This window comes from Strix uralensis, chromosome 20 (assembly GCF_047716275.1).
Source record: "Strix uralensis isolate ZFMK-TIS-50842 chromosome 20, bStrUra1, whole genome shotgun sequence".
NCBI classification, from domain to species: Eukaryota; Metazoa; Chordata; class Aves; order Strigiformes; family Strigidae; genus Strix; species Strix uralensis.
In genome coordinates this window covers 10,498,338-10,512,561 of record NC_133991.1, presented here as the reverse complement: position 1 = coordinate 10,512,561, position 14,224 = coordinate 10,498,338, and the positions used below count along the sequence as shown (strand labels likewise).

At 38.7% G+C, this 14,224-nt stretch overlaps 1 protein-coding gene across 7 annotated transcripts in view; it reads right to left on the bottom strand.

Annotated features, from left to right (window-relative positions):
* Nucleotides 1–1,923: 1,923 nt before the first annotated feature.
* The window catches only part of VMP1 (vacuole membrane protein 1), a 70,594-nt gene continuing 58,293 nt past the window's right edge, over nucleotides 1,924–14,224 (bottom strand). For all 7 annotated transcript variants that reach the window (XM_074890348.1, XM_074890346.1, XM_074890344.1 and 4 more), the window contains 2 exons: nucleotides 6,152–6,254; nucleotides 1,924–4,853 (listed from right to left, as the gene is read on the bottom strand). In XM_074890348.1, coding sequence (XP_074746449.1) covers nucleotides 4,710–4,853; nucleotides 6,152–6,254 — 247 coding nt within the window. In that variant the 3' untranslated portion in view covers nucleotides 1,924–4,709. The remainder of the gene's footprint in view (nucleotides 4,854–6,151; nucleotides 6,255–14,224) is intronic.

Here is a 14,224-nt window from a genome sequence, read left to right as displayed (position 1 = left end):
TACCTGGAAGGCAATACAGCCAGACATCTTTGGACATTTGCTGAGTTTCTGCATTTGAGCTCCTTTCACTCTTTTGACAACTAATCCAAGTTGTTACAGCCTCCCCCATTCACACCACTACCAAAACAGTGTTTTGCTGCCTTTTATGAAAGCTGAGTGGATGCATCAATAAGCAAGTGGAACAGATAAAGAACTAAACACTAACATTTCATGCCCTCAATTAGAGACTTGAATTGGGAAAGTCACAGCTGTCTCAGAGTTTTTCAGTATAATCCTTTTAAAAATGAGTTTGTAAGAACATATGCAAATATTTACCCTCAGTCTAGTTCTGAGAGCCTTAGCAGGGTGTTTCACAGGGAAGGCAATTGCTTCACTCCCTGTTTCCTGAAGAGGTTACTGCCATCCACCAAGGCTCCTGCAATTAAACCCTCACCTGGACCAGCCTGCTCTCAGCGAGCGGGGACAGCCCAGCAAGGAAACCCACCTTGGCTCTTGCTCTCCCACTTTCACACTCCACTTAGTGCTGCCGTCTGGAGAAGGCTGGGCTAAGGGCTTACTGTTTTCTCTTTTTGCCCTCCAAAAAATAATTTAAAAAAATATACAAATTCACAGAAAAAAAAACCCTAGAATTTTAAATCTCAGAAGAGCAGTTTCAGTTACCTTTATATATAATTACATTCAACCTTTTAACTGCTGATTACAAAGTATTTTTTAACCATGTGCTTCAAAGAAAACTGAATTACTTTCACCTCCAAGGAACACACCCAATCACCACTTACTTTTACACCTGCAATCAATTTTGTTCACTAATATTTATATTTGTGCTTGATAATCAGGGAAACATCCACAGTATTTGTGCTTGCAATTAGCACTGCCTGCAGTGAGAGGGAGGCTGATTCTAACAAATTAAATAATGAAACCCAAAAGCACAGCAGGGAAGGACTTTCTGGAACAGCATTAAGCCATCTTCAAGTATTAATGACAAGTATCTTTTAGCATGAACAGGCAGCTGGGTGATTTCAGAGGGAGCTGCTTTAACAAGAAACACAGTGTGACACGCAGAGACAGGGAGCAGGAGGTGTCTCCACGGTTTTGATGGAGCTGAGGGAAATGTGGAACTGGGTGACTCGATCTGACATGGCCTGTGCCGGACTCTGGGCTCAGCCTGGCACAGACCAGTGTGACCTTTTGAGCTTTGCTTACCCCTACACACTTCTTGGCACTTCGACCTCACACGGCCTTCAGAGTACGTTGTTGGTGAGGCACAATTCAGAGGTCAGGAAACAAGCAAGTAGAGAATTAGGAGGATTAGCTGCAATCCTACCTGACCTCAGCTCTGATGTGCTTCTCCAAATTGTTAGGCTGGCAACACAGCCAACTTTCTGCTCTGCTTCCTATTGACAGTGCACTTGTGAAAGCAGAGATTTAGCCATGTTCCACAGAAGATGAGACTAAAAAAAAAAAAATATCACCTCAAAGTCATCTTTGATGTTTAACCAAACATTAGCTGTTATGAGCCTGTTACTTCTGTGTGATTTTCAGTAATTCCAAGAAAAAAAGCAAGATACTTTATTCAGTGTCTAAACTGCAAGAAGAATCAGCTAAAACCACAGTGATCTGTGCTATGTTTCTCTTGCAACAGAGCTCACTTTGGATTTTTTTCTAACAGACATTAAACTAGGTGATTGACTGCTTCCAATGTGTAACTGAAAATATGTACAACAAAAGGAAACTTTGGATTAAAGGACCAAAATACATGTTTTCAGCTAAAGGGTCTTTCTCTGAAGCCACAAAATGCAGCTGCAAATGTATCTTCTAGATTCACACTCACTGTAGAATGCTTGGGGACAACAAATCTCACAGCGTAACAACCAAGCTCAATATACAGAAATGGAAACAATCCAGCTGAAATAAACACCGGGAAACAGTTGTTTGTTTGTTTATTTAAGCAAACATAAAACTATCCATTTGCAAATCTCATTAGGTTGGCATAACTTTCGTTTCTATTATTTTTTACCTTTTACCAAGTCTCATTACCTCCCAGCAGCTGAACAGGTAGAAGCAGGTAGAATGACCGGTCCCTTCTTTAAAAGTGTTAGAAAGCTTCAAAATAACAGCATAGCTTGTTGGAATGGACACATACAAACATGAGTTACAGAACAATAGAGAGATATATATTTCGCATTATATGTATGTAAACATATACTGAAGTAAAAGTGGGAGAAAGCTTTAAATTTGTCTAGTAATTTTTCAGTAGGCAAGGAGGCATAATTATGAAGAGACCGCTAAAGCATTTAGAAAGGTATAGTTTATTGGCTCAAGCTCTAGGAAGAGGGTTTTTTTTTTTTCTTTTTAATTATTATTACAGTCTCCTCATTTCAATCTGACAGCATACAGGGACCTCAACATGGCATAAACTTCATTTACTCTCTCGAAAGGCTTTAAGACACTACCAGAACTGTGTGAAGTAAACACCTGCGTCCCTAAGGTGAATGGCAGATTTGAGGAAAAAAAGCTGCCACTAGAACTGGGGAAAGTAGCAAACAGCTGTTTCACTAATCCAAGTATCCTGAAGACAAATGAAACAGCTATGAACTGCTGACGTGATCTCTTACAAAGTGCACAATTAAAATTCCTGTAGACTGAAAAAAGTGAAGTATCAGAGCTATGATTTTTGAATATGTATTGTATTAGAGCTAGTTCTTTGTTACATTATGTTCAAAGGCAGTATTTAGGCCAAAAAGTGAAAAAGCTACAAGGGCCAAGATTTAAGAAATACTGTTCATATTTTAAAAATCAACAGGGGCAAATGAATAGCCTCTGTGCTTTTAACTATCTTGCACTACCTCCCAGCACTCAGACTTTTAAATCTATTCAGCAGCTCTACTGAGAGAAGTCCATATTAAAAGCCTCCCCGTTCATTCAGTAACATCGTTTAAAGTGCTATAGGAAGCATACAAAAGAAACATTACAAACCTCACACACAGCTGAGATGAAACTTTAAAAGACGTTTCTTATGCAGACTGCTGCACTGCCTGACTTCTGAACTCATTTCTGACTAAACTTAAAAACATTTATATGCTGTTGATGTTCAATGAAAACAGTTGGAGATGGATGAGCAAACGGTCAGATGAGAGATACCAAAATGTCAGACAGCCTACCGACTGTTGTTGCCATGAGATCCAACAGTCAACATCAGTCTGATAAGCTATCCGACAGGATGGTACGGCCATGGAGATGTCACGACGGTTGGCAACACAAGAGGACATTCAGGCAGGATTGAACAAAATACGTATTCGCACGCCTTGCTCGAGATCTGCCCTAAGCTAACGCAGGGAGAAATCTAACCTGAGCAAGAGCAAGATCTAATCTACTTTGTGCTCGTATGCCACCTTTTGATAATGCTAATCAAAAGTCAAATTAATTCCTGTTACTAGGATAAAAATAAAAAAAACAATAGTTCAAAAATTATGAGAGTAGTAACACATATGCAGTAGCAGTGGAATGGATATCTACTTACTAAAGAGAGAAAAGATCTATTTTAATATTAGTTATGTTCACGTACATTACAGCTGGAACACACACTGATTCATAACCTTTTAAAAATATCTGACTTTAAAAGCCTAAGGTTAAGGTTCTCTGCATCATTGCTGGGTTTGACATCAAATCTGTTTTCAGCTGGAATCTTTACTCTTCCCCCCTCTCTTCTGCTTCATCGCCCCCAGCACTGTGATGAGTGGCAAACATCTGAGAAGAATTTATGATAACAATATCACTAGCTATTTAACTTGCCTATTTTAACCAGTGAGCCATACTTCAAGCCAGTGATATGCTTTCTAGTTCCCTCTGCTAAGTAAGAAGTTCTTAAGAAACAAGAAAAAAAAAAAAAAGAACAAAGGGCTTCAGCACCATTTGTGCAGGAAGGATGAGTAAAGCATGCGATTCATGGGATTAAGGCTTAATAAAGAAACTAAAGAAACTGAGCATACAAAAGTGGAGAGGAAAAGAAACAGCTTAAAAAGACTGACACAAGAAATTCTGGAATGATCAAAGATGACTTTATAAAGTTTTATCTTAACTTCATTCTAAATATACAGAATAAAAAAAATGTCAGCTTCAGTCAGCGCTTCGACATCAATCATCTCTGCTAACATCATGAAGTTTAAAAGGGTGGCTTTTCCAACCGAGAGCACGTGCAATGCAATGGGACACTGGAGAATTCAGATGGAATAGCCTTACCATGAGGGACATGCAACAGTTTGTATCCAATCTGTATTCATTTATATACATTTTGATGGTCTTGAAAGTTATGGAAAAAGCAAAACAGCCACCCTTCAAAATGAAAAGTTACCCTTAGGTCAGTCTGAAGTTAAATCAGGAAATGGAGAGCATTAAATCATCATTTTTGGAAGTAATTTGGATGGACAACATTTGTGTTAAACACCATTTAACATCACATTGTCCATCCTGTATAATACAACTCAGACTTCTAAAGCATTTATACCTTACCTTAACATTTATAAGTTTGTCAATGAAACGTCTGCTCTAATATCCAAATTACTTTCAAAATTAAATAAAAACTTGTTATAGTTGAAAATTATGTTAAAAAGTTTTCCCCCATTTTGAATAATGCTGATTTTTAAACATATGGAAAGATGTGTCATTTTTCGTCTCTGCTAAAACCCATTCCAAGGGTTTTTTCCCCAAGCTCATTTGGTTTTTTCTTCAGAGTACATCTTCTGTTGCAGTCGTTTGGCATAGCTTTGGGCCATGGAATTGATTATAGATGCGATAAAATAACAAACCATGACAATCACCAATTTTTCAAACATCCAGGATAGCCAGTTTTCCCCCTGAAGAGACAAAACAGAAGGAGGAAAATGAAGGTTAGTGGACAGCACAATGGAGAATTCTCCATTTTCTGGGTGAAAGGGAAGAGCCTAACCGCTTTTTGTTATGTAATTTATCAAATTAAAAACAGGAACCAAGTGCAAGCTGACAGGATTCCTGCAGGTCCCTCTGTAAAGCTGACTTTAGTCCCTTGAAAGACAATGCAGGAGGGCTTGCCAAATACACTGCAGGGCAGATGATGAATCCTTGATCGTTACTAGTGTGCTAGTGAAGTGATTTATTATTCCTAGTATTGTTTTGTCTGTGCTAACAATTCATAGAGTTCAGAATTAGCAACCCCTGACTGTCATTCCCTGTCACGTTCATTGCAAAGAAAACAATAAGGTCATTGGTTAACAATGGGTTTTTTTCCTAAACTGCATATACTGTGTTATCTTCCAATTAGTGTCCGATTCTTCTGGTGTCACTAGAAGTTAACGCGATGACCTCGGCAGTCCCACTTCCAGCGTTTTCCATGGCTACTCTTAACTTGTCTTTTTTTGTCAAAGGAGGGCAGCAATGCACTGCACAAAAATTACTTCCATGTGTATAAAAGGAATCTGCATATTTAGTTATTCCAGCCTGATCCTCCCTAATTCAGTCTCTTTTGTGGTAAGAAATGGGCAAAGAAACATACCTAAAAGCTACAAGTATTACATGTGAAATGTGAGCTAGATTGATGGATTTTATCTAAAAATGCCTTGGTATCCTAAGGAATTTCATATCAAAGTTGCCCCATCCCCACTGCAAATTCAGGATGTGTTTTTTAAAATACTTTTTTGTATGAAAGGGCACTTCTGCTCCTTTGTAGGACTCAAAACACTGTATTTTTCTTTGCCTTTTAATCAACTAAAGGCTTGGGGATTTTGTTTCTCTTATTGGCCATTAAGCCACAGATCTTACTGGCTTCTGAAGTATTGATGCTGCACACAGTCTGTTACCATTTCACATGTAAATGCGATTTTTTCCTACTTAGATTTTTCTTTCAAACTAGGCATGCTAGTATAGAGGCAAGACGTGCCATTGACCTTACTTCTTTATTCTGTTTTCTTTATTCTCAAAGAGCTTTAAGTCCAGTTGCATACTATTACAGTATTATTTTTAATTCCCAGGTTGGTTTTAAAATGAGATTTTTATCTATGCCCCGGGCCACTGCAAGTCTTTGAAAATCAGAATCGAGTCACATTGGTAAACCTGATGAGTCAAAAGACAGCTAGAGAAGGGAAAAATTAATCGGGGAGGGAGGCAGAGACGTACTTACCTGTGGCATGCCACTGTCTGATCTGTGGTGAAGTTTTATCCTCTGAGCTTCCAAATATTCTTGAAATGGCTTCTGAAGAGAAGGACCTATACTTGGAATAGCACTGATGCAAAGTTCATCCCAGAGAACAAGGCAAAATAGGGGAGAAAAAAAACAAAAACAAAAAACATTTTTTTTTTCAACTTACCACTTTGACCCAAACAGAACAAAGTTCAGACTGAGCTACAGCTCAGAAGGGCATTGCTACTTGAGAAAATAGATAACCACGAAATAAAGTGTATTTCATCTTTTTATCTGATACTTCTGAAAGGGACATATTTCCCCAGATCCTCAAAAAGTGCTTAAAAAGAAAAATATTTCAGAGCAGACCAGTGACAATACACTGCTGGTAGCACAGAAAGAAGCTGTGAGCTGGAGCATTTCCTTCAAGCCAGGGAGAAGCCAGCTGAGGCTGTGCACTGGTGCAGTGCTGAGAATCAAATGAATGACTTCTCAGAAGTCCCACATTTATCACCAGCAGTTCCTGTAAGAACTGGTTTGAACCGATTAATAAGGAAATGACTTGTGCTTGTGTCATCCCTCAGTTAAAAAAGAAACTGCTCGCCCTATGACTTGCCCCTATCTTCTCAAAGAAGACGGCCCCTTTCTCAAACTAAGTCCTTATTAGGACAATCTGTGCGTCATCCTTACCCAAAAAGAATGCATTAGCAAATTCTGCAGGCGCCTCCCACCAGTCAGTGATTAACAAAGGAACAAAGAAGGAACTATGAACCCTGTTCTGAATCATGCCATGGTTTATGGCAGATGACTTGCACAAAAGCTACAATACATTACTAAACACCTTGTTCTTACATTAAGGTTATAAAGATCCCGGGTACGTTTCTGGAAGTAAGAACCCTCTCCCACCTCCAGGGCGTAAAGGTGTTGGCGCCGGACAGAGTCAGGCAGCCTCCAACTTCCATTCTGCAAATACCACAGCCTGTCCAGGCTTTAATCAAAAACAACCTAGGTAACTCTCCTTTAAATCCATACACCGTGCTATTTAGCAGGAGGTCCAAGGAGCTTCAATAATTGTCATGACACTTTAAAATAAAAATACTTAAATACTAGACAGCTGAAATTGCCACCAAAACACCACCAGCTGAGCTGGTGTGGTGAGAACACAAGCACAACCCGAAGGCTCCCAAGGTTTGATCCACATACAAACACCAACACTCCAAATTCCAGCCACAGGAGAGTTCCCATTACTGACAAACACCATTTTAATTTGAAAGAGAACCCAGAATAATTTTTTTTTCTAATTTTAAAGAAATTAAATAAAAAAGTCACTTAAATTTCAACGCCTCAGTTTTGATTCTTTACACTACTACTTCAGAGAGGATTTAGTAAAACACGCTTCAGACAGCAAGACCCACATAGACAGTTTAACGAACTGATCATCTCCTCTCCGAATGACTGCGGGAAGGCTGGACCTTCAAAATTATTTTCCTCAGTCTCCTGATTTGACACTATATTCCCTTTTCCAGGCTAAAGCCCAATTAAAAACCAACAGCTTTCTAATCTTAAGAATTCATGAAAATGCACAAATGAAAGAAACAAAGTAGCTCACTCTCCTCCAGTAAATCTATTTCCTTCAATAGCCAGGGGCAAATAATTTTTCTGAACATATTCACAAGAAAAAGATTGCTTCCCTCATGATTCACCATCACGATGATACAAATGGGTGAGTAAATTCTGTGCCTGGACTGGTAAAATTTCAGGAAAAAAAAAAAAGCAGAGACTAAAGCACATCTATTACACATTTTACACAGGAGTATGAGAACTTTTACAAATGATTTCCAGTTTTGCAGAACCGTCCCTTACGAAGCTGACTATTCGTGGTAAAAATTCTCCTAATGACTCGCTGATCAGTACGAGTCACGGTTTTAAAAATGAGTTACATTTTGAGGTTTCTTTTCTTTTTCAAGTGACACTTGGAAGCCCGGAAAACCTACTGAAAGGTAATTATTTACTTTTAAACTTCTGCATGATTATGAAATGAGGAATATTTAAATTATGAGAGATGAATGATTAACAGAATGGGTGTTCAAATGCCTCCATGTTTTTTCTGAAAACTGAACTAAGTCAATGCCCAATTAGCATTAAACAACAAGAACAAAGACATGAAAACCAAGTTCAGGCAGCTTGAAGAGATCCTGATGCATCAACACTGTATTTCAAAATTTTTTTCACTAAAAGTATTGAGCTTTTTTTTTTTTTTCCTTTTGTGAGCATGACTAAGAATTAAGTGCACAACATTCATCTTATTAGAGCTATTTTGAAGAACTAAGATCCTGAATGCGAGGAGCTTGGCTTCAAGAAGTCTGCAATATTTTGCACATTCGCAGACACTTTAATACTGAAAAAAGTGCATAAATTTAAATATGGAGCAAAATGAAACAACATAACATGTAGAAAATCACAAATCCACAGTACTAGGAATAAAATTCTTGAAATCCCATTTCAGCAGGACAGTGTCAGTTACTTGTACTCTTTTGACAAAATTCAATCGTTTAATCAACCAGCTAACACGTGTCACCTAATATCCAAAGCACAGACATAATCTTAGATCTAAAAGTCTCAAAAATCAGTTTTCATTTCATTTAATTACAAACGAGTGGTATCTCCCTGCATACCTAGTGAAGTTCAACTCACTAACCCCGTTCTTATCAAAGGAGAAGGGGGAAGACAGCATAAATTTTCAGGGATTACACTCCAAGCAGAGGCAGGTACACAGGCAGGAGGAACAGATTTGCATCATAATTCTGCACCACTTAGCAATGAATTTCAGATACACCTTCAAAAGACTGCTGCAGTTTCAGGAGTCTAGTTGCAAACCACAAGTGTATTTACACATCCGACTTAAGAAGGGAAGATGCTAGAAGATAACCCTGTTTGTAGAATAATCTAAAACCAATTCCCTGCATTTCCCTTTGGGAATCAAGCCTATTGTCTTTCAAATAAAGAATATGAAAGGATAAGAAAATAAAAGGACCTTAGTGCACAACAGAACTCAGCTCATCCACACTTTGTAGTCTCTACCTGCCAAAACAAAACACACAAACCCCCACAAACACACAACCTGCTCTCCCTTCTTAAAGGCTTAAAATATAGGTCTTGGTGAGCTGCTTAAAGACTTCAATTTTATTTTTTTTTTTTAAAAAAAGGGTCATTCACTAGAAGTTATCTATCAAAATAAGCAATGAAATACATTTCAGTAGTTGCTACCGTTGTTGTTAATGAATCTGCAGTTAATCAGCAACAAGGATGGACGCCTTGCAGGAGAGGTGCTGCTTCTTGTGTATTCTGTCCTTTCAACAAAGCTTACTTAAAAAACAGAGACCAGCTATAGTTTTACCATGAGACTGAGAAAAAAGTGCTTTGGATTCCGCCCCCCCCCCCCCCCCCAGGAAAAACAACCTCGAAGAAATTTTGATTCAGAAGAAATTTTAGAAACAGTTAACACTAAACACCATTTTTTGTTTTAAGTCATTCTGATTCTCTGCTAAAATTGAATGTTTCACAAGGAATTGAAACTGAAAACAGAATTCCAAGAAATTGTATTAGCCTTTAAAATCATTCAAATCATAAAATTTCTGTAAAAACCATTACTTGCAGTCTAATACTACAACATAACATCCATTAAGAATTTTGCTTCACTGAACAAAACACCGTTGAAATGTTTTCAGAAGTATTATCGATATTTGTAATTAAACAGATGCATCTTTGATTATTTTTTTAGTTAAGAGCCATGATTTTTATCCAAATGAAAAATTATATAGCTTTTTTCCCAACAAATAAAATTTCACATCTATTTGAAGCACCACACTACAGAGATTCAGCAAAGTTGTTTTAGGTTTAGTTTAAAAATTACACCAACTATGTACAGATTCTGACAATATGACTCCAAAAACTTCTATTCCAGTTACAGAAAATTGTGTTTATTAAAACACACTGTACAATTTCTTAATTTGCTTTTCCAAGAATGACTGTCAAAAGTTGATCCTCAAATGCATGTCACTAGTCATGAAGTGGTAGGAAAGATTTTTGGGAAACTTATCTTTTTAACAAAATCTTTGGAACCACGGGTAGGAGTTTTCTCAAAGGGATGTGGATGAAGCACCAAACTGAGGGCGGGGTGGGAGGGTGGGGGGAATATTTTCCCTATGGCAGCTCAACAAAAACTAGGAAGGTATTCAATACTCCAGCCAACAGCGTTTTTAATAATATTAAAAATACTTCTATAAAGCCATTTAATCATTATATTTTCACTTTTGAAAGGTATGTATCTTACAAGATATTTAAGAGCATAGGTTACTCCTGAGTTATTGAAATTTCATAACTTATGCTTTTAGTCTGTGAACACTCAGATCATTACAAGCTGTGCTAAATGCTGAAGTACAGTTCTCTATCAAATACTGCATTTTGGTATCATTGCGCTAACATTTTACCAAAAAACCCCCAACTATCAGTCCCAGATTTAGTGTATAAAGTTCCTATCTTATAAAAACACATGGGTATATTTCCCTACTTTTCCAGAGGGAAATGTTAGAATTAGCCAGTATTTTCAAGAAACACTCAAGCTGTCCTTTTAGACCTGCATTTTAGGAACATTAATACAGTGGGGTTTTTACTGCTAATTAAAGTTTCTCGTTTGTAAGAGGCCTCTAACAGCAAGTGATGATTAAGCAGCTGATTAACTCTAAGCAGTTCTTAAACTCCATTTATTCTGATGGAAATTAAAAATGTAAATAAGAACTTCAGTGGCATTCAGGTCTGAATTTTACACCCTATTCAGCAGCTCATAAGCACAACTGGAATCAGTCCCCCAGTTGCGATGATCAAGAAACATTAAGTACTGCAGGTTTAAAACCATGGAAGTCTATTTTATCATGGAAATAATAATCTGAAGGGAAATGAGAACCACAGTAATTGAATAGATGGTGCAAACAAGCCGCCAGGCTCCCAGGCTGAAACACACCGAAGCCCTGCTTGGAAAGGTGATGCAATAGTGAGTCACAACCCCATTTTATGGATGATTTCTCTAATATCCACAGCTGTTAATTTGAAAAAAAACGTTGAACTGTTAACACGGGGCCTGATTCTGTCCGGCTCTCTGGCATGTACACTTTGTCCTCGTCCGGACCCTCTCAGGGTCTGGGGACAAACAGCGTCATACACATTTTGCTCAGATTCAGCTATCTGGGCTAGTCCAGCTACAGAAAAACATCCTCTTAGGAAATGCCAGCACTACAATTCAAAATGAAGACAACAGCGACAGAAATTTTGAAACAACAGAAAACCAAACTAAGAGGAAAAAAGCATTGTGCGTTTTGTCAGCACAAAGGCTGCACACACTCAGTATCTCACCCTGCCATCCCGGAGCAAGCATGGCCCAAGGCCAGAGATTATCTCCTTCTACAAAAAAGGGAGTTAAGTGGCACTGAAGAATGTGACAAAGGACAGGGAGCGTGCTGGGATGGACTCTTCCCTCCCAGTACCTCCAACTCTTTTAAAAATAATTTATTTAAATCAGACTAGCTATGGACAGCTAGGCCAGAGGGCCAAAAGCAAAGGCCTCCACCTTCTGAACAATTATGCAAAACATCATGAAATCATCACACCCAACACCCCTTCCTCCCACACTGAATTTCTCTGTGTTAGATTCACATTTCTCCACTCCCCTGTAAGAACACGAGAAAAATCCATCCTGCAGCTCAAAAGCAGTAAGGCATTTTGGAAGAGGCACCATATTTGGTTATTTTAGCCATCCCTCCCTCAAAAGAAACTGGAAGATTTGCTCCAGCATGGTATCAACTTCTTTGAAAGTCAGGCATTTTATACACCATTGAAAAACAGATTTCAGTGGAAATATTTTTATGCCACTGGACAATAGCAAAGCTGATTAATTCACGTACTGTGTTCACTGATAAACAGAGCACCTTTCTTCCAGCAAGTTATCTGAACCTTCAATGGTTAACTTTTTTCCAGACAGTGATCTAAACAGGCTTAACGGTTAGTATTTTAATGAGCTGTCATTTCCTGTGCTGATAAAGATTCTCACAGTATTTAAACCATCCATTTCCCTGAGGCTCCACCAATACCAGGACACTGCACGGTGACTCAGGGGACCTCAGGCTCCCGCCTGACTCGGCCCTGACAGAGGATGATGCTGCAGCAAACCTGGACCCTGGCTCAGGGAGGGCAAAACCTGGGCTCCCAGGCACGGAGGGAGTAACCACAGCCTTCAGCTTCGAGCACCGCCACTTGGGCCTCAGGACATTTGGTGAAACTTAGATGTTATCTGCGTTCAGTGTTCTGAAATTGCAGAAAATAAATCTGGTTTATGGTCAGGATCAACAGAAACATTTGGAGGGTTAAAAGGCTACTTGGCAGGCCCACTTGCTTTACGGGATGAAGAAAGAAACTATCTTATTTGAAGATTACTAAGCTAAAATCGTTACACGTTTGACGTCATTTATACCTGGAGCTACACTCCAATACCCACGTTAACCAAGCTGCCTGCAAAATGTTTTTTTTTCTTGGGACATTCTGTTATGTTAAAATCAATGCTTTCAAAAATAGGAATTGCAACATCTCTGAACTGCTGGTTCTTAACTCTGCTCAATATTGCTCTTTGTAAGGAAACTTTTATTTGTATTTTAAAGATATATTTTTGCACACAATTTAGAAAACAAAGCTTGCTTGTTCAGAGTTAAATCCTACAAGCCTTTTGCAAATAAACTTTTATAATTCTGTTGTGATCCACTGGAAGGTTTTCAACACCAAAGCTACTCAGATTTCATCCACATCTGTGTCCCTTTCAAGACACTAAAGCCTTTTCTGTGCAGAGCTGATCTATTGTGTAGAGGGTGTATTATGAGGGCACAGTCCCACAGGTTTCTGATATACCTGTGGGAGGCGAGCCATTGATTTATTGTACCAAGAAATGTCAGGTGTATTGGCAAAACCTCCCAGAAGCTTTTCTCTCAGGAGATTTTGAAGTCACTGCTGAGCTATCCATGTTCTCAGCCACTTCAGCTTATTTTTGCTTGAATTCTACTACACAGGTCTTATTTAAAATACTGACTGGAACCCGTTTTTCAAAATACCCTTTAATGAAGACGCCAGTCCAACAGGATATGAACTTTCTGGCACACCTGAGAACCCAAGGTCCACCCAGTCAGGAGGTGGGGTTGGCAGGTTGTGCCTGGCTCCTCTGATGCTGCTCTGCGCCGAGCAGAGCGATAAGGAGCAGTGGAGATGAGCTGGCGGAGGCCACGCTATGTTGCCATACCCTGCTGAAGTCCCCCCAAAAAAGCCAGGCAATCACATGGCACCATGTGAAGCCAAAAAAGGGCTCTTCCCACCCCAGGCCAAGAGATTTCTGGTGCAGCCCTTTCTGTCACTGTAGCTTCTTGATTTATATTCTAAAGAGTTAACCTAAACATATACTGTAAATTATTTTTGAAAAAAAACATACCGTCTTTAAGCAAAGTTTCCAGTTCCCTCAGTCACCATGATTTCATTTGTACTTTTTTTGTGAACAGAACATCATGCTCCTCACAAGAATCAACTGAGATTAAGTTGTGAAGCAAAGAATTATGGCACAATAAATAGCAGCAAACTGGTTTGTCAAGGCAATGGTTCAAGTACCTGTTACCAAGAAAACTGTTTTTCCTTTAAGACGTGCAAATCATTCAAACAGGCCTGCACGGCTGGTAAGCATGACAATTTGTTCCACAGAAACCACCAGGTTAAGAAACCCTTCAGAAGCACTGATATTTTGGGGTAAACTTTCAGGTCTGAGTTTGTTGAGTTACACTTCACACTGTTAACATGTCTCACCCACAGCACATGGCACTAGCAAATTAACTTCTAAAAACCTGTGCAAGTACCCAATTTATTTTTTTTTTTTTAACATGCGTTCCACTGGCTTTTATTTAAGCTTCAAATTAGTTTATGGACTCAGTTCATTAACTGAATAGATAAGTCTCTACTTCTCTTAAAATCAGCAAGGCATCACTTGCTACA